This window comes from Maylandia zebra, linkage group LG22 (assembly GCF_041146795.1).
Source record: "Maylandia zebra isolate NMK-2024a linkage group LG22, Mzebra_GT3a, whole genome shotgun sequence".
In the NCBI taxonomy this organism is placed as follows: domain Eukaryota; kingdom Metazoa; phylum Chordata; class Actinopteri; order Cichliformes; family Cichlidae; genus Maylandia; species Maylandia zebra.
In genome coordinates, this window is record NC_135187.1 from 26,862,274 (window position 1) to 26,883,005 (window position 20,732).

General features: G+C 41.1%; 1 protein-coding gene across 1 annotated transcript; it reads right to left on the reverse strand.

Moving 5' to 3' along the window:
- Positions 1–683: 683 nt before the first annotated feature.
- LOC101480436 (cbp/p300-interacting transactivator 3) lies at positions 684–5,828 on the reverse strand. The gene is made up of 2 exons (XM_004564408.4): positions 5,668–5,828; positions 684–3,763 (listed from the first exon to the last, which is right to left on the reverse strand). The coding sequence occupies exon 2, from the start codon at positions 3,755–3,757 to the stop codon at positions 3,056–3,058; it is 702 nt and encodes a 233-aa protein (XP_004564465.3). The 5' UTR covers positions 3,758–3,763; positions 5,668–5,828; the 3' UTR covers positions 684–3,055.
- Positions 5,829–20,732: the final 14,904 nt, after the last annotated feature.

A 20,732-nucleotide genomic window follows, 5' to 3' on the forward strand; every position in this document is an offset into this window, starting at 1 on the left:
CCAGTTCTCACTGTTTTCAGCAACCTATTAAAAACAGCTCAAGGACAAAATCCTGCCTTGACGAACACCATGTAAAACAGCACGTGTATTTGAGGTCTAGTAGTATGACTTTACTGCACAGCTAATTAGAATTTCAATTAGACTTTTTTTTAATCGTAAGTCCCCACAGAGCTGTTCTTTTAGAAAAATGGTAGAGCAAAACTTCTAGCTGGAAATGTGCAGTGAGCTCTTTATTCAGATCTAACAGAGAAATAAAGGCCTTAGGAGAAAACAAGACTTGTCATTTAAATGTGTCAGTGTGGGAGGATGTCTCTGTGAGCCATTTCAGCCATTTAGTATGTATGTATTTATAAATCTTTACTCTGGTATGCTGTTACTTTGCAGGTTGGTAAACTTTTTTTTTAAATTATATAACACAACGAATCAACAAAAACATTCTCTGTGTTGACAGAGTGCTGACTCACTACTATTTAGGATATGTAACTTGTACTTTGCTCTTCTGTTTGCTCATTGCTTATTGTGGGTGTGGAAGTCTTGAGAACCAATAAAAAAAGATCAGGCAAATAAAGAGCATCTCTCAAGGCTCTCGGTATATATCAACAGTGCTGTATCTTTATGACAAGTTACATGTTTGGCTCCTTTTAAGAGTGGTTTAAGAAATCACTGACATACAATTAAAAACAGCACTTTAAATAAATATTTTATTTGAAAATAAATACATTTTCTTCAAATATAATCAATAACATTACAAAAGCTTTGTGGAAGTGGGAAAGGAGGAGGATGAGGAGAATGTGTGGGGGAGGGTAGGCGGGTGGGTTGTCACCCAAATTAATGGTGTGTAATTTGGAATAAGGATTACAATCTCACATGTTTATCTACCATTGTAAGACAAGCTCCCACAAAGTACTGTGCTGTACATTCTCAGCTGCTTTGTAAGAAAGCAGTGGCATTCCTCTTGCATCCTTCAACACATGCAGTCCACTTGGTCTTAAAGCTTCAGGCCCTGCACCCAAAAACATCTACACACTTTTTCGCTAAACAAAACAAATAAACAAAAAAAGTAGGATATAATCTCTTGTCAATACATCAAAATCAACCACTGACTTACATTTATTTCTGACAATGCTTTTTTAAACATTTTTTGAAAGTACCTTAAATGTATCTAGATCAGCTTCAGCTCTAGTCTACAGTACAAAGATACAATACACAAAAAGGCTGCGCTTGTTGATACAGCGGTAATCAGAGGCCACTGTCTTGCTAAGGCCAGAAGAATTTCCACCTTAACTATGAGGTTGTGAGTGTGTCTGCAATTCTGGCAGGGAGAAAGTGAAGCAGAGTGCTGGCACTTATTCTGTCTTTACAACAGCATTTCAATGCCCATTGTTGGACTCAAGAGCTTCAAGATGGCAGATCTCCAGTGAGACGCAGGAATCGCAGCACAGGTGTGTTGGAACAGATTAACACAGTGTCGCCCTGGCTCTTCTGACAGTTCCACAAAGAGCACAGAAAGTTATCACGCATCCAACCTGCTGTGGAAAGGCTTCACCCTTGACCAAAAACCTAATTACTTTTAGAAAAAGTCATCATATATGTCCATTTTATAATTACTGAGTCACTAGAGAATGCACAAGCTGATCTCAGTAAAGACAAGCATGTGAGAACATGTAATTCAAATCCTGTCAGTAGAAACACAGCAGAACAAGCTCATTTATGGCAAAAAACATCAGCTTTGCTACTTGTTTGCTCTTCCAGTCTAATGAAATCAATGCCACAGGTAGTGACAGATTAAAATAATGATTAAACTAAGTGCTGCACAGAGTGCTGTGTCCACGCATTGTGTCCACAGGCCAAAATCTCTCTCTCTATCATTCCCTCTCTCTGCGCAGTCTCCTGATCGGTTTACCAACCGATGACTTTTGGGATGAGGATGCCCTTCGGTGGGATTTAAATACCTTATTCCACAAACGTACACACTAAGCACACAAAGACTGCAATCAAATGCATTTTTTAAAAATCCTGTTTTGGAAAACAAATGTAAGCATTAGCTATGCCACCAGTAACTGATTTTGTTGTGGGCCTAACTTTCCTTAACATTTTAAATAGGCCATAATTATGCAGTTTTTGAGATGCTAAGAGGGCATTCACCGTGCATCTGTTCTTGCAGTTCCATACAGCAGTAACCTGTCTTGTAACACATATATGAATGTCAGACATGGAGTGGTGAGACTTTGATGCACAAATAAAAGCTTTGTTAAAGCCAAGACTCAAGGAAATGTGCTACTTTGCCAATGTTTCAATCATAGTTACTTAGCAGGAAACAGATGCAATGCAGATTTCACCTAGTCAGTCAGTTAAATGACTGAAATAATGAAATAATCAATGTAGCACATTTTACCCACAAAAGAAACTAAAATGTGCCACTCTGGAATGATGCACAACTTCATTTCCCTGCTCTTCAAGGAAATGTCATCTTTTGAAGAAAGTCAGTTTTGAAGAGCCAGCCTTCAATATGCACACAAAAATCCTTACTTCCTCATATAAGCAAATTCAGAGAACTACCTTTTTATAAATTTGTATGATCTATAGTCTGCTACTAGTTAAAATTGTCATCAGAGATAAAACACTTTAAAAGATTAAACCAAATCTGGTGGACCCAGAATGACAGTCTTTTAGGTCAGCTTTTCTCATTGTGTTTGTTAAATTTACAATTGTCCAAAAGCCTTGGCACTGTAGGCACATGTGCTATGGGCCAGATGGGTACAGACGGAGCCCGCTGCATCAGGATGCCCCATTTTGGCCAAAGGCAGCGGATCTTGCTGGCACCGTCTCAAAGCAGAGAAACCTGGTGTTTTTTCTGCGTTTTTGCCCATTACAGTTCTTCAACAACTCACAGGCATGTCATGGTGAAGTTGTACCAGACACTGTCATATACACAGATACAGAAATACCCAAACAGAACAGGGGGATTGTCTCCTCTCGCTGTGCTACTGTGGCCATTCAGTCATTCTTTGGGCTGTTGAATCTAAACAAACCAAACACTTTTCAACTAAATTCCTCAACAGCTCACTGTGCTCGGCTGCTGTTTGCACACAAAGTCTGATATGAAGTCAAACTCATTCTGTCCCAGGAAGAGCTCAGGAAGCTCCTGAATGCGATCTAAACCAAATTCCAGTACCAGTGAAGTCAGAACCTCCTCATCGATCAGATCCATGTCCATACCATTCAGCCCCAAAGGCCCACTAATGTGTTGCATGCTGGAAAGCTGGGCCGGGCCCATCCGGTACTGTGGACCATTCGGCAGATGGTGACCATTAGTTGAGCTCAGCGGGTGTCCGTGATACTGAGTGTTGAGTTTTTGCAGGTGCATGCTGGCCATGAGCTGCTGCGAAGTGAGATTCCCAGGGAGGTACTGCTGTGGGTGTCCTCCCTGCTGCTGCTGCTGCTGCTGCTGCTGCTGAGAGTGCAAGTGGTGGTGCTGTTGCTGTTGCTGTGGACACTGGCCATTGTACATCATGTTACCAGACATCATTTGGTGGTGGTGGTGGTTGGCCATGGGAGCTCCATTCACAGGGACCATCCCTCCAGGTCCCACCATACCCGGTCTCTGTCTCATGGCAGCTTCCATATTGCTCTGAGGGTTCCTGCCATAGTGCATTACCTGGCCATTGGGCAGACTGCGCTGGCAGTTGTGCTGTGGTGGCCCATTCATGCCCATCCTGAAGCCATGGTTCATGGGCATCATCATGTGTTCAGCCATGTCGCCCTACAAAACCAATAACAACCAGCACAATATACCATTAGATTTGAAATAGAACCCATTGCATAAAGTAGACAAGTTTAATATATGTACAGTTTAAACTGGCAAGAACCCACTTTACATATTGCAAAAGTCCTATTTATTCATAACGACAAGTCAGAAACCAGCTTTTTAAGGGCTTTCTAGAATAACAAAATAAGAAATAACTCAAGGAGAACTCAAGCAGGTTTTTTTTGATTGCCAAGATAGCTAATGCTAAAGTTGTTAACTTTCATCAATGCCACTTTTCAATTAAATTTAACAGTTTGAACATCTTCCAATGATCTAATATTTGGCAAAGGAAAAAAAATCAATTGTATTTGGTACAATTCACCAAAAAGTGTTGCCAACAGGTTTATTTTGGGCTGGACATAAAAACTTTAAAAACCTGCATTACAAACAAAAGTTGTGTGGAAGATCTGGAATGCTGTATGTATTATACCAGCTTATCTAAGTAATTGTGCATCTTATCTAAACCTCCATTTTTGCATTTTCCATGTTATTTTATCTCATGTAGTATCACCATTGCATGTAATAATTTAGAGACATGAAATGTTCCTGGAGCTCCAGCTATTCACATATGATTCCCATGTTTATAAAAATATTTTTAGAGCAAAATAACAATTTAAGCCTGCAGCTATATCCAACGTGATCCTAAAAAGTAGGTCCCTACAGTTTTTTTCAAATAACACCTATAAACACATCTATATGTTAGCATGTATAAATTAAGACAGCTGAAATCTCAGTTACCAGTTAGAGGCACAGAAACACACAAAAACTGACTGCAGATGATGGAAAAACTACGATTCAGTGACCAAGTTGGGATATCTTGATCTTAGCTGATCAGGTGAGACCATTTTACTGTCATGCCTCTTTTCATGGGCTTATGATTTAACAAAGGTGTGACACTGCATCACTTAATTCAAGTCCCTTGAAACAACAAAACAAAAAACCAAACATAATTGTTTCAAAACTTATTTTTCCTCAGCTTCTATGATTTCTGCTTCTCTATTTGAACACTTTAATTTCCTGTGTGGAAAAAAAAAAGAAAAGTCAAAGCCTCCAAAATTACACCATCAGTGAATTACCCCTCAGTCTCACACTAACAAGGGAGGGCAGCAATACCCTTGCAGCCCAAAGGACACAGAGAAATGCTTTTCAAGACCACCCCCCTCAACCTCAACACACAACACCTCTGTCCTTACTAAACATCGCACATTAAGATTTCCTACATGGCAAACAGATCCGACTCAGTGAACATAATTAGCTTGTTAAAATGATGACATTATTCCATGAGCTGCCTCTAAATGGGATGGTTGTGAAAACAGGTCTAGAGCAAACCATGAAAAGAATGCTTGAGTGTGGAAAAACAAAGAGGTTTCAGGTTTTTAAAATGCCACCATCCTAGAATGAACTCAGCCTTTGCCCCTGGCTGCTTGTATCAATTCAACCCTTTTAGTGCTGATAAAACAAGAGACTTTCCTCAATAGCCTAAACCATCCTTATAATATTCTGCTCTTGTGATATCTAATTATATCCCCTCTGTGGAGCTTATGTACTGATCGTTATTGTAATTCAAATGGCACTTTGATAGTCTGAGGGAGGGTAATAGTCATTATTACAGAAGCACGAAACCTCTTTTTTATCCACATCGTTACGGATTCTTTTTATCATTTGGTGCGATAAGACCGCAACAGAAAACCTATAATGCCGTTAAAGTAAGTGGCAAGGTGAAATATGATTGATTCCGTCCGAATCCAACCAGTCTCTCTATGTGTAATTATGTAGCGAAATACGAAAATACTCCACAGGACAAAGGCGAAGAGGTGCCTTTCAACCCGTTTTAAATAGCACCCGAAGATGACACCTACCCGATATTTTATTGTGGAATCGGCTGAGAAGTTGGATCAGTGCCGGCGTAGTTCCTTCAGCTGATGCTCCGGCTACATGCAGCCCTGCGGCGAACTCTGCAATGTCTCGGCAGTCAGAGGAGTTTGTTTTCTGGGTCATCTCAGGGATTATGTACATCTATAAAGCACAGAGAAAGCGAGAGAGAGATAGGGAGAGGAGGAGCCACCTTCCTCTCCGTCTCCTTTGTTGCTATTGGTCCGCCCCCTTAATCACTGTGCAAAGAAACGTTCGCTAACTACTTCCACGGATACACCAGAGCAGAAGAGACCCGCTCAGCCCCGCTGTGATCCCGGGGTGATTTCACTGCCGCCTGCTTTCATTACACTTATACTTTTATTAGCAATGATCCATACTCTCTTAACTGGAAGAGTTCTGTGCAAAGCGCATCGGTAAAAACTGTAGGCAAAGCAAAAGCCCCACAGCTGTAGAGGAAATCATTTGAGCAAGGTGTTTTACAGCATTACTCCGGAATAGTTCTGTACTGTAAAGTCCACTATAAAGTTTCATTATAGAGCACTTTTTAAAAAGTGTTTACAGGGGAAAGAAACAGTAAATAAATGCGCTGTTCATAGAATAGGAGAACAGAAAAAAAACTAACCTGCTGAAAATTACAATTACAAAACAGACAAAGAGCAAACTGCTAGAAGGAAATGTTAAAACGGGCTATTACAAAAGGGACGGGGATTTAGAGTAAATTCCAACAAATTACTATTAAATTTCATTGTGTAACTTGTAGCTTGTAGATAAGCTTACAGACCTTTAGTCATTTCATCTCTCTGGTGCTAGGGCTGCTTTCCCATTGTGTGGCTTTCTCTTGCAACCTTTGATGATGCTTCTGGTTTTTTCATTACCATGGCCACTTTACATTCTGTAGTATTTTCCATAAGCAACCAACCCTCTGCTTCCTGGTCACACTGCCAGTCTACAACAATGGCCAATATGATATACGTTAATGGACACAGTAGCATAAACCAAACCCAGGCTCTGAAACCGCTAACATCTTAATCTAGACAGTTTTTAAAAAACAAAACAAAAACAGATCCACCATACTAGCGAGGGTCCTCTATGCTTTCCAGTTTCTTGTGACTACACTAACTATGTATGCCATTTAGGCACACTTCAAAAAAAGGACTAACTACTTATCTGCGGTGTCTATGCAGTTATCTGTTTTCCTGTGCACAACCAAGTATAATACTCCTCTAAGTCAGTCTAAACTTCATGTAGGCTTTTCAGCTAGGACTGTGAAGGTTCTGCTTCCTTTGTTTTTAAGTGTAGGCATATGACAAGTTCACACTGCACTGCACAAGAAGGTCACCCTGGCACGTTCTTTCATGGACCTGGCCAAGCTTAAAGGAAGACTTGACTTTAGTCACCAACCAGTTGTAGCTTGCCTGCCAGTTGTCATTGGCAACCTATGTGATGTCATCTTTAATGACGTGTCATTAAAGACTACCTAAAACAGGAATGTAAACAAACAATGGCTGGGATGATACTGGCTGTCGTGTGTATGTAAATTAAAGAAAGCTAAAGCAACCACATAAGTCTATTTAGCTGGCTGTTGAGAAGCGTTCTAAAATAAGGATGTAGTTACTTTACACCGATACAAATTGCACTGATAATGCAATGATACAGTTGGTGATTTCTTTTTTGATTTTACATTTCATTTTCCTGTTTCCATGTTGTTATTGTGGAGTCTAAACATAGCATTAGGAATAGTCAGAAGAGCTACATTTATGAACTACATGGAACAGGCTACTACGCCTAGGGTTAAAAGTTTTAATGCCTTGGGCCAACCCCCTTGTGGACTTTATAAATAAAACATCAAAAGTGCAGAGATGTTTGAAAAGTTGCAATATGTTTTTGTTTTCAGCACCTTTTACATTCTTTTTAAAGTAAATGACTACTGACGCTATTTAAAGATATCTACAAAAAATGGAATGTATGGATGTATGCCCTGAAACGATCCTTTTTTCTATGAAGCTGTCGGGTAACAGCGAAGGTAAAAATGGCAACACTCATACAACCACAAGAACCTCCACATAGCACCTTTTAATAATAATACCTGCACTTGCCACAGCCAGCAGAAGAAATGTCTTTGTGGTAGCTGTGCAGAGGTTTGTATAGAGCGCTGAAATGGACTGGTAACCAGCACAAGCTGTTAAAAGACCCTAATGTGCCACCTTAACAGGCAATTTTAGAACTGTGTTGAGCTCTAAAACCACACTGAAATCTTTCACGCACACATTTATACTCATGTTCTATATAGAGAGATTTTTCACTACAAAATTAAAGGTTAGCAAGTAGAATTTAGGCATCATTAAAACAGTTGGGACATGGAGCACTTTTTATTATTGTTACTGTTATTGCAAATACAGCACCAGTTCCTGCAACTGCAAATTTTCCCAGTTTTGCTGTTCCTAGACTTATTAGCTTCAGGAAATAATATTACCTAAAGTCATAATCAGTGCATTTTTGTCCTGAGCATATAGGTATGAGAATAATGTAAGGGTACATGTACAATAATAACTATGAAATAAAATCACTGGACCGTATCCATGAGGAAATTGTACACCGTTCAAACCGTATACCCCTCACAGACATTATAATATAATTTGCCTTATACATAATATAAGATAAATACATTTTATTTTTAGGAGACAGTGTTGCACTAAACTACTAACAGACAAAGACAAAAAAATTACGCATTAACTTCACAGTGAAATATCTAGGTACTTATATCAAAACTTCAAAGTAAAATTCAGAAAATCCTTTGTGTTCTGAAATCAATCCACCTCCATCCTGTTCCAAAGCCAGCTCACACCACCTAGTTCTTTTGTTTTTGGGCTGTCTTCCTGTGTGGGGAAAGTTAGGCCCCCTCAGCAGGAGCTTGGTATGTATTCCTGTTGACATACACACACACCCTTTGCAGTAGAGGAATGTGTCCTATTTTTGGGCCCCTAAAGTCATCCAGACTCCCAGCCTCTTTGTAATCCTCTTTTCACTTGACCATTGTGTTTATTGTCTGGGAGAACACTGTATGATTTGGTCTGCAGCCACAGGCTCTTCACTTTATTTAGGAGATGTTGATTTCAGTGAGTACAACTGGTTATTTTGATGAATACAACTACAACTGTGGTTTTCACAGGACTCAATGTAGTCCAGTGAAAAAGTACGTTCTACAATAGCTTGGAGAGCCACCTTTAACTTGAAGTTATCTGACTTTATCAGTCTCACATATCATTGTTTTGGCACAGTTCATTGAGGTTTGCAATTATTTATTTTTGGACAGCTCTATTAAATAATTCCTCATAATTTTAGTCAGTCTGAAGATTTGGACTTTGACTGGGGCCATTGTAACAGCTTGATTCTTTTCTGTTTAGTTATTCTGTTGTAGATTTGCTGGTGTGCGTGGCTTCACTGTCCTTTTAAATAACGCAGGTTCGACCAAGTTTCAGCTGCTGTCATCTCAGTAGTATATTAAACTACAGATTTTGTGTTACCAGTAATAGAGTTAAACACAAACATTTGAACATGCCTGATTACTATGCTATCTGTCCATTCAGTGAACAGTTTTGCCGAAGCATTCTTCTCGGTTGTAGACACACAGTGTTGAGAAGGTTACTTCGTATTCCGTTACGTTACTCAATGAGAGTAACGTATTCTGAATACTGGATTACTTAATATATCATCATGCTTTTTACAACTACATGAATGTACTATTGCTGTGTGATTTATTACTATTACTGAAGGTTACTCGCCATAGCAATACAAACTGGATTTTTAAATCGTAATATAAAATGAGTAACAGTAGGGTGGACATTAGGTCATTAGATCTCGTATAGAAAACCATTCCGCGCATATATATAACAGGTCCGCGGCTCTGAACCGTAGTAAAGGGACCTCTGGCTAATACGCCGGGTTCTGTTTCGGGCTCGTAGCTGAAAACTAGCTTTATTTTGTTGTCTGGGTCAACTTTGCCAGCAAGAGACAGAGAGAGGTGTTGAAAGGCTGCGATAACGGAACTTATTGTTTCGGAGGAAAACACGAACACAGTATAGAGTTGAGTCTTAATAGCTTACTTACAACTGGGCTACACTGCCCATGAGACTACATTCTTTAGGGCTCTGCCTGTTGCCTTCATATTAAATAATTTTTTGAACAATAATTAAAAAAAATATTTCTTCACGTCATTATGCGGGCCGCAAGTGGGGGTGACATGGACCGCGAGATTGAGACATAGGCATTAGAGCCTTTAAAATGCGTGGAATTACCAAAAATAGAGAGGGGACAGCCTAACATATGAAAAAAGAAAAGACTGCCGTGTAATCCATTTATTTCAGCAAAGTAACTGTATTCTGAATACCACCTTTTTAAACGGTAACTGTAACGGAATACAGTTACTCATATTTTGTATTTTAAATACGTAATGCCTGTACATGTATTCCGTTACTCCCCAACACTGTATACACAGTATATTTGGGACTGAATTCAGGCTTCAGTATTTACAGACTTATATAAAAGGTTGACATTATGAGCTGCAGAGTGACACATAGGCTGAAAAAATCCATGCTTCCAGTATGAGGTTCCACACATGGGAGACAAATAACACATGTGCACATGACTTAAGCAAATCGACTGAATACATCTTCATCAGTTTTAAGTTCAGGTAGGTGTGATGATAAAAGACAACTTGCTTGTTTCATGATAAGAATATGAGCCTTTATACTCCAGGACAACGTGTAACTCATTTGTTTATGGAATTCTGTGGAAAACTGCAACATTTTACTGCATGTAATAATGGGAACACTCTTCAGACTATCCTGCTTATTTGACCTTGTCTGAGAATTACTTGCTGATCTTAGTGAGACAGGAAATGTGTTCTGACAGTTAGCCAATGACACAGCTGCACTTTGGTATTGATCTTTACTCGTGTAGACTGCATTCCATCTATACCATACTATGCTTTTGCAGCTTTGTATCTACATGTTATTACTGTTGTGCAACATTATGTAATGACCATAGCTTCTCTGCAACTTCTGGATTGGATGTAAATTGTTTATATGTATCTGAGCAGATAAAAGACAAAACCATCCCTTGACCAATTATTTCTGACTGTTTAGCACTCTTTCTTTCTATCTATTAGTCCCTCAAGCTGTATATGTACAGGTTTCATATTACCGAGTGCTTCTTGTTACCCCTTTCTTTCCAACCACCCACAGCGCTACTCAACCTGGTTCATTCACACTGAATATCACTCTGTTGCATGTTTATTCCAATAAGGTCTTCATGTATTGCCACAACATGATTAATGCATTTTTAAAATGCTTTAATTAATTAATTAATGCATTTTAAAAAATGCAACTTTTGTCAGCATTAGGACAGAGCCGCACACAGGGTAATCACATAGAGTATAAAAGACCACTGCTCCAGCTGCTGTCCCTCTCTGCCAATTGGCCTCATCCAGGGAGAGAGGGAGAGAAGGCACCATCAAACAGATTTGTAAAAAGGTCACTGAAATAAATTGCCTCTTAGGTACAGTAAAATGTGTTTCAGTCGACAGTACAGCAAGGAAAACTACAGTATAATAGGCTACTGCTTCTACTCATTGAATGTTTTTTTTAAACTGAACTTTTTGCAATTTTAAGGATCCTTAGAGAATTTGAATGTAATTATTTATACATTATACTGTTTGATTTACAACAAGGAAATATATATACTGTATGCACAGTATTTACTTCCTTGTTGTGAATAGCAGAGTGCTCTTTTTTGTCTTTCCTTTCTCTTATACTAGACCGACCTGCTACTACACCTGCTGCTCCATGTAGTAGAAACAAGGGCATATGTTGTTTTATAACCCTATGTTTGAGCGTGTGCTACCACATCCTTTCATGCATCTGTGCTCAAGTTGCTGTTTCTCTACTAATGTCTGTGTTAGCATGGGGGGAAGGGGGTCTTGCTCTCAAATTCCTAGGTCTCTTGATGTGAGCTGTGTTGTGCTTCAGCAGTTCCATTTGGCCAGCATCACCCTGTCTCACCACCCCATCCGGCCCCCATTAGGCAATCCTTGCAAGTCTTGATTGCCTGGATCAGATCTGGTCCTGTTAAGTCATTGCTTATTGCCTACTGACACTCTCACCTGCAGATTAACATGACGAGGTTGTTACTAATATGCTCTGTATATGAAAAGCAATAACAAAAGCTGCTACAGGAACTAGTGTAATACTGTTTGTTTATTTATAGTGTTTTGTAAGACCTTCCTTTTCAGAGTGAAACACACTGACAAATCTCAAGCTATGTTTATCAGAAAGAGTTACGTAATTCTAATTTTTATGGGGAATGGACTGTGTATCTCTAGTGCTCTCCCATGTAAAAAAACCCAAAACATTTTGCTACTAAAAATGTGCTTTTCGTTTTGTAGAGGTGTCTAGCTACCACTGCAGCCTTTTCTTGTACTCTCACTTTAACCATATCCTGGTTACCCCTGGATTTCCATTCATCCATCCATCCATTTTCTTACACTTATCCAACGTAGGATCATGGGGTGATGGGCTCTATCCCACATTTCAAAGGTAGGATACACCCTGGACAGGTCACTAGTCTAGACTGGTCCAATCCAGAGACATACAACCAATCACACTCACATTTACACCCACAGCCAATTGAGAAGCAGCAGTAAACTTAACCCATGAATTTCTTGGGTTTGTGGGTGGAAGCCAGAGTATTTAGAGAGAACTTGTGTGAGCATGGGAAGGACACGTGAACTCCGTACAGACTGTTTTTTGTTTGCTTTTTTGTGTCTTTTTCTGATTAGCCTACTTTTGCTATCATGTATGACAGCCATCAAATGGAAATGTGAAATTCCACCAACAAAATCCAGGAATGAATTTTATTAGATGTGACTGCAACACCAGAGAAAGACATCTGGATCTAAGAGAAATTAATCCAACAATACTCAGACGAAGCAAAAGCAGATAAGGTATTTCCCAAAATGTATAATTATTACTTAAAGGTTTCCCCAAACAGAAAGTGTCACATGTAGCCTAAGCTTAATCACATAAACACAGCTTTATAACAGAGTTATTTTTCAAATGGTCTAGCAGGACTTTTTGGAAAATGACCTATTTTGTCATTTTGGTGTTGAAGGACTTATTGAGAATGATCACATTTCTCTTGACAGTATTTTTTACTTGCATTTAGAAAAATAAATTTTTGACAAGACAGACCTTTACTGCTTAGTGATTCTTTTGGATGACTATTCATATCTATTCTAGGACACAGCCCGTATCTGATACCAATGTGAGCTGACAGCAAGGTTAAGCAGACCTTGCTGGTAGCATCAGAGTAAGAATAAAAGATGTCACATCTTTTTTTTCGTACCTATACTAAGCTTCTCCTGTACACATTCAAAACAAAAAACATTTGTTTAAAAGAAACTACAAGTTTTGAATGATTTGAGATCATCCCACATACCAGCCTTAGTTGTTTGACTTTCTTTGGATCTTTGGATTCTTGGCTCGGTGGGTTTGGTTGTGCTCCACGCTGATGCTGCATCAGCCAAGCTGTCAAATGAATAAGGATTTCTTTCTTGTCATGGCAGTGTTGACAAATTCCAAATTCAAATTATACAACCATTTGTATGAGATAGGAATTTAAACTGATTGTAACTAAGCATTGTATTTTCTATCTATGCATTGGTAATAGCAATCATGGGGATTTATTTTCTATTTATGGGCATTTTATTTAGCAGTATTTACCACTTTTGTTTTACTTTGTTAAATAAATATCTTCACAGTTTACAGTATATCTTGGAGATCTTTTGAAAAAAATATTTGTACACCAGTCTTAGAGCTGTCAGCACACAAATGCTCTTACTCTGACAGAGGATGAAAGTTTCTCTATTTCAAAAGTATACATTTTTCTATTGTCTGATGTGGCAATCGTAGATTCATCTTTTATGCTGCACCCTTCTCCTCCATTAAAGTGAAAACAGGTGTGTGACAAGAGCCTTGCTTCCTGGCATCTTAAAAAGAAAAAGAAGCTAAATAACAATGAGCATATTTATTTGTTTATTTATTCAATTATTAATTTATGTTTTTTAGATGTATTTTTCACTACAATTTGAATGGAAGTACAGTGGGGCAAAAAAGTATTTAGTCAGCCACCGATTGTGCAAGTTCCCCCACTTAAAATGATGACAGAGGTCAGTAATTTGCACCAGAGGTACACTTCAACTGTGAGAGACAGAACGTGAAAAAAAAATCCATGAATTCACATGGTAGGATTTGTAAAGAATTTATTCGTAAATTAGGGTGGAAAATAAGTATCTGGTCACCTCAAACAAGGAAAATCTCTGGCTCTCACAGACCTGTAACGTCTTCTGTAAGAAGCTTTTCTGTCCCCCACTTGTTACCTGTATGAATGGCACCTGTTTGAACTCATCATCTGTATAAAAGACACCTGTCCACAGCCGCAAACAGTCAGACTCCAAACTCCGCCATGGCCAAGACCAAAGAGCTTTCGAAGGACACCAGGAAAAGTATTGTAGACCTGCACCAGACTGGGAAGAGTGAATCTACAATAGGCAAGCAGCTTGGTGTGAAAAAATCAACTGTGGGAGCAATCATCAGAAAATGGAAGACATACAAGACCACTGATAATCTCCCTCGATCTGGGGCTCCATGCAAGATCTCATCCCGTGGGGTCAAAATGATCATGAGAACGGTGAGCAAAGATCCCAGAACCACACGGGGGGACCTGGTGAATGACCTGCAGAGAGCTGGGACCAAAGTAACAAAGGTCACCATCAGTAACACACTACAACGGCAGGGAATCAAATCCCGCAGTGCCAGACGTGTTCCGCTGCTGAAGCCAGTGCACGTCCAGGCCCGTCTGAAGTTTGCCAGAGAGCACATGGATGATACAGCAGAGGATTGGGAGAATGTCATGTGGTCAGATGAAACCAAAGTAGAACTTTTTGGTATAAACTCAACTCGTCGTGTTTGGAGGAAGAAGAATACTGAGTTGCATCCCAAGAACACCATACCTACTGTGAAGCATGGGGGTGGAAACATCATGCTATGGGGCTGTTTTTCTGCCAAGGGGACAGGACGACTGATCCGTGTTAAGGACAGAATGAATGGGGCCATGTATCGTGAGATTTTGAGCCAAAACCTCCTTCCATCAGTGAGAACTTTGAAGATGAAACGAGGCTGGGTCTTCCAACATGACAATGATCCAAAACACACCGCCCGGGCAACAAAGGAGTGGCTCCGTAAGAAGCATTTGAAAGTCCTGGAGTGGCCTAGCCAGTCTCCAGACCTCAACCCCATAGAAAATCTGTGGCGGGAGTTGAAAGTCCGTGTTGCTCGGCGACAGCCCCAAAACATCACTGCTCTCGAGAAGATCTGCATGGAGGAATGGGCCAAAATACCAGCTACTGTGTGTGCAAACCTGGTAAAGACCTATAGTAAACCTTTGACCTCTGTTATTGCCAACAAAGGTTATGTTACAAAGTATTGAGTTGTATTTTTGTTATTGACCAAATACTTATTTTCCACCCTGATTTACGAATAAATTCTTTACAAATCCTACCATGTGGATTCATGGATTTTTTTTTCACATTCTGTCTCTCACAGTTGAAGTGTACCTCTGGTGCAAATTACTGACCTCTGTCATCATTTTAAGTGGGGGAACTTGCACAATCGGTGGCTGACTAAATACTTTTTTGCCCCACTGTATATAATTTGTAAACTGTATAATTTTGCATATAAATACAGCTTGAATAGTTTGTTTAGATGGACATTTTTTACAGTGTAATGACTAATAGTGGCATAATGTGGCTGTTCGTACATAGTCATCAAAACTGTCTTTTCATATTGACTTGTGATATTGCCATATGAGTCACTGCTGCATGATCTCTGTTGAAATATGCATTTCCAAAAGACATGTACCAATGTATATACAATGCATGATGATGTCCACCTTATTACCTCACTATTACCACATTATGTAATAAAAAGTACATCCATCAAGTCTGGTGACCTTAAGTAGAAATGTAGAAATGGGGCTGTGGCAAATCATGGTGGACTGAGCTTTTTGCTAAATGTATATCTGTGACTGTCCAGCACGTGATGGAAAAAGTGTGAATGACTCTCCAACAGTGTCTGTAACTTGTGTAACCTGGACGTGTGTCCCTCTATCTATAAAGAGATGATCTATACTGCTCGCCCAAGTGCAATGTCTACAATATCCGAATCTAGGTTTGGGAAGGAGATTGGCGGTAGCAACTCTGTAAGAGCAATGAGACTTCCAACCCACATAACACGCACGACCACAGGCTTGTGAAACAAAGTTTGCTTTATATATTTCCTTTCGGATCAGTTCCCTTTGCTCATCCTCAATGTAGGGATACCTTCAAATGCAGTAACCATCTCAAATGCATCACAAAAATAATTGAAACAATCAAAATAGATGTAAGACAAGAAACACAATATTTCAACACCCCAAAGAAAAGGAAAAAGAAAAGAAAATAGCATGTGAGTGTCCAGTTCCTTATGGTGTCAGTTTATTCAGTTACCCACTGTCCTGGGTTAAGAACTGAAAACGACCTGAATCTCAGGCGGAGAAAAAGTAGCAAAGAAAATGATAAGGTATCTCTCAGGTGGGCTTCCTTTTGTTTTTTTCCCTACCGCCCTCCTGGTACGGCAGGCATCAACGTGTCGGCGTCCTGACACAGAGAAGGCCTCCACAGCAGCAACAGTGTCTTAGACCCACGATACCAGCTCCTCACTTGGCACCCATGGAACTGTACCTCAAAAAAAAAACCAGTCTGCACACAAATATGCAGAATGTTAGATGTCCACATTCCTTAAATGTCCTTGTTCCTAATGTCCTTGGTTCTTTTGAAATATTAAAATAAATTTGCATCTTGTGACACATTAAAAGTAAATACACCGGTATTACTGTGCATCACCCGCAGTTACAGTAACAGCACAGCTATTGCACGTGAACTGCGCATAACCACTTAGCTGGCTGCGGCTGAACTAGCAGACCCAAGAAAGTAAAAACATTAGACACTCATAATAAACAAAACTGTCACAACATTGCAATACTATGAAAACACATCTTAAACATCATTAAACACATTTACTGCTATTCTGACTGGTTAGTTATTTTTTCCAGTGCATTGAACTGCAATAGCGGTGCTAAGTGAGCTAGGCTAACTCACCAGAATAGTTCAAAAAGTTCGAAGAAATACTCCGACTCCTTTCAGGTAGGTACCCGTCTGTGGTTCACCGCTAACGACAGCTCTCTCACAAATGTTAATTAAACCTCTTTCCTCTCTTTCAACTGGAAAAAACCGTGCTCCGCGGCAGCATGGAGTTTTTCCTTGCCGTCCTTTTTCCTCTACACCACACCTTCACGCGCACGGAGCCGCAGACGGTGCCTTCAGGGCAAGCCCGGAAATTAAACTATCAGACAAGGACTACAATGCATTCAAAGAACCCTGTACTTCTGATTGCTGTAAATCTTACCAGGGTTACATTCTCCCCCTCTAGACTGCATGAGTCCCAGCATGCATACCTGCCCCTACCGGTACAGACACATGTGAAATAGCAGCCCCTAAAGCCTGAAAGAATGAACTAATGGCCAAGGTTAAAGGCTCCCCCAGCTCATCGTAGGTGAGTTTCCGAGGCGGACGTCTCTCCCTAGTAGAACGCCGGACACTTGCGTTCTCGGACTCTTGACTCTCAGATACTACATTGTCAGTGTCTGCAACTACAGGGTCTGTGGTGATGAGATCTGTGTTCTCTTCATCAGGTGAGATTTGTGTCACATCAGGTTCAGGAATATCAATGACAATATGGTCCGGAGTCCTACAGTGTGAAGTAGGATGTGTAACTGAACCACTATTCTCAGAGCTAACATAAGGAGTTCCTGGTTGAAGCTCGTGAGTAGGTCTTTCAGGTAAGTGTGCGGAACTTTGGGGCACAAAAGAAGGGGTGTCTGGGTTTAATACCCTGGAAACTGGCTGAGGCTCATTGAAGCCTCCTTCCCTCTGCAGGAAAGGACCCTTCGTGATGATTTCTGGCATCCATGTATTAGGATACAGTTCATCTTCATCACTGTATGACTCATCCTCCTGACAATCAGTGTCCCCTTGCACGCCTTTTGTTGTTTTGCCCCTCAGTCTCATTTTTCTCGATGCGTCAGTGGAAGAACTTTGCTCTCTGATCTCAGTTACAGGTAGGAACCCGCACGGCAAAAGAAGGTCTCTATGCAACGTACGGTGTGGCCCCTCCCCTGTCTCAGGGTTGACTACATAAACAGGACTGTCGCTAATCCGTCTGACAACAACATGGATTTTCTGTTCCCACCGATCTGCCAGTTTGTGTTTCCCCCTGATATTCACGTTTCTCACTAAGACCCTATCCCCTTCTAAAAGTTCAGCTGCCCTGACCTCCCTGTCAAACCTAGCCTTGTTCTTCTCTCCCATCTTCTTGGCATTTTTAGCAGCTAATGAGTAGCTCTCCTGTAGGCGTTGGCGAAGGCCCTTGACATACTCTGAGTGGGTCTTGTGACTTGCCATATCAGGTTGGATTCCCAGGACAAGATCAATTGGCAGTCTGGGCTGCCTACCAAACATTAGTTCGTAAGGCGAATAGCCTGTTGTACTGTTTCTCGTGCAATTGTATGCGTGGACCAGAGGTTTGACAAAATCTCTCCAATGATATTTGTCTCTCTCTTCCAGGGTCCCTAGCATACCAAGGAGGGTCCGGTTAAATCGTTCCACTGGGTTTCCCCGGGGATGGTACGGGGTGGTACGAACTTTGTCTGCTCCAATCAGTGTGCAGAGTTCTCTGATCGTCTTAGACTCAAAGTCCCTGCCCTGGTCGCTGAGCAAACGACTGGGGAACCCGTAGTGAACAATAAAGTTCTCCCATAAAGCCTTCGCAACAGTTCTGGCTTTCTGATCCCTAGTCGGCACCGCCACAGCAAATTTTGTAAAGTGGTCGGTGATGACTAAAATGTTTCTCGTGTCTCTATCATCCGGCTCAAGGGATAGATAATCCATACAAAGAAGTTCAAGTGGATAAGTAGCAGAAATGTTTTCCAAAGGCGCGGCCCTCTGAGGCACAGCCTTCCGCCTGAAACAGCGTTCGCACTTTTTGCACTTCTCCTCGATGTCTCTGGCCATTCTCGGCCAGTAGAACCTGGCACGAGCAAGCTGAAGTGCACGCTCAGAACCGAGATGGCCAACATCATCATGCACTCCTTGCAGTGCCCTCTCTCTGAACTGTTCGGGTAAGACCAACTGATACACCAGTTCGCCTCGCTCAGACCACTTCCTGTACAGGACACCATCCCTGAGTTCAAGTTTTTTCCACTCCCTGAGAAGAAGTTTGACATCGGGATGTTCAAGGTTTGTCTCTCTGAAACTGGGTTTTACAGCTCTCCTCACAAAGGTGATGACACGTGAGAGAAACGGATCATTATTTTGAGCATTACACCAGTCAGAGTTAGCCATGGATGGTAAAGTGTCCTCACCGAAAACATCAGGCACTACAGAAGGGTCGACAACAAGAGACTCCGCAATGACAGGCTGCTCTGAATGAGGTTGACGTTCATCTTTAACCATCACAAGATGACGTTGACATAATGCAGAGAACACCTCATGATCCATGTCATCTCCTGCTTCCATGAACCGTTTTTTCATGTCCTCTATTCTCTCTCTTTCTTTAGTGAAAGCTTCATCCTCAAGAGGCGGACCTTGAGGCCGCCGGGATAACCCATCTGCATCGCGGTTGGCCTGCCCTGCTCTGTACTTGATGGTAAACTGGTAAGTGGAAAGAGCGGCTAACCAGCGATGACCAGCAGCATCTAACTTCGCAGATGTCAAGACGTATGTGAGGGGGTTGTTGTCGGTAAGCACAGTGAAACTTGACCCATAAAGGAAATCACTGAACTTTTCACAAACGGCCCATTTTAAGGCCAAGAATTCGAGTTTGTGCGTAGGGTAGTTTCTCTCGCTCTTGGAAAGACCTCGACTGGCATACGCGACAACTCTGAGCTTCCCCTCCTGCTCTTGATAGAGCGCTGCCCCCAATCCATCGCGACAAGCGTCAGTATGTACAACATATGGTAGTTGTGGATTCGCAAAAGCAAGGATGGGCGCAGACCTCAATTTCTTAATCAGAATTCTGAATGCACTCTCACACTCCGAAGTCCACTCCTCACCGAGCGGTGCATTAGGGCTCACAAGAGTCGTGAAGCGTTCCCTCTTGTACACTTTGCCCCTTTTCTTTGGTGGATAGTAGCCTGCTGTCAGGCTATTAAGAGGTTTGGCTATCTGGGAATATCCTTCGACAAACCGCCGATAATACCCAGCGAAGCCTAAGAAACATTTAAGCTCTTTCCTATTTGACGGACGAGGCCAGTCTCTCAAGGCGGATATCTTGTCAGGGTCAGTATGAACTCCTCGTGCATCCACAACATGACCAAGATACTTCACTGACGCCTTAAAGAAGTGACATTTCTCCGGAGAAAGCTTTAGACCAAAATTTTTAAGACGGTTCAGCACCTTCATGAGTCGTGCTTCATGTTCTTCCAATGTGTCTGAAAAGACAATCAAGTCATCCAGAAACACCAATACCTCATTGAGATGCAAGTCACCGACACACCTTTCCATAAGGCGCTGAAAAGTGCTTGGTGCGTTCGTGACACCCTGAGGCATGCGATTGAATTCAAAGAAGCCGAGGGGACACGTGAATACGGTTTTAGGCTTGTCTTCTTCGGCCATCTCAACCTGGTAATAACCAGATTTAAGGTCCATGACGGAGAACCATTTAGCACCGCTAAGGGCAGCAAAGGTCTCCTCAATGTTTGGAAGAGCGTATGCATCTCTGATGGTTCGAGCATTTAGCTTCCTGTAGTCGATGCATAACCTGATAGAACCATTCTTCTTCCGGACCAAGACCACTGGGGATGCAAAAGGGCTCTGTGACTCTTTAATGATTCCTGCATC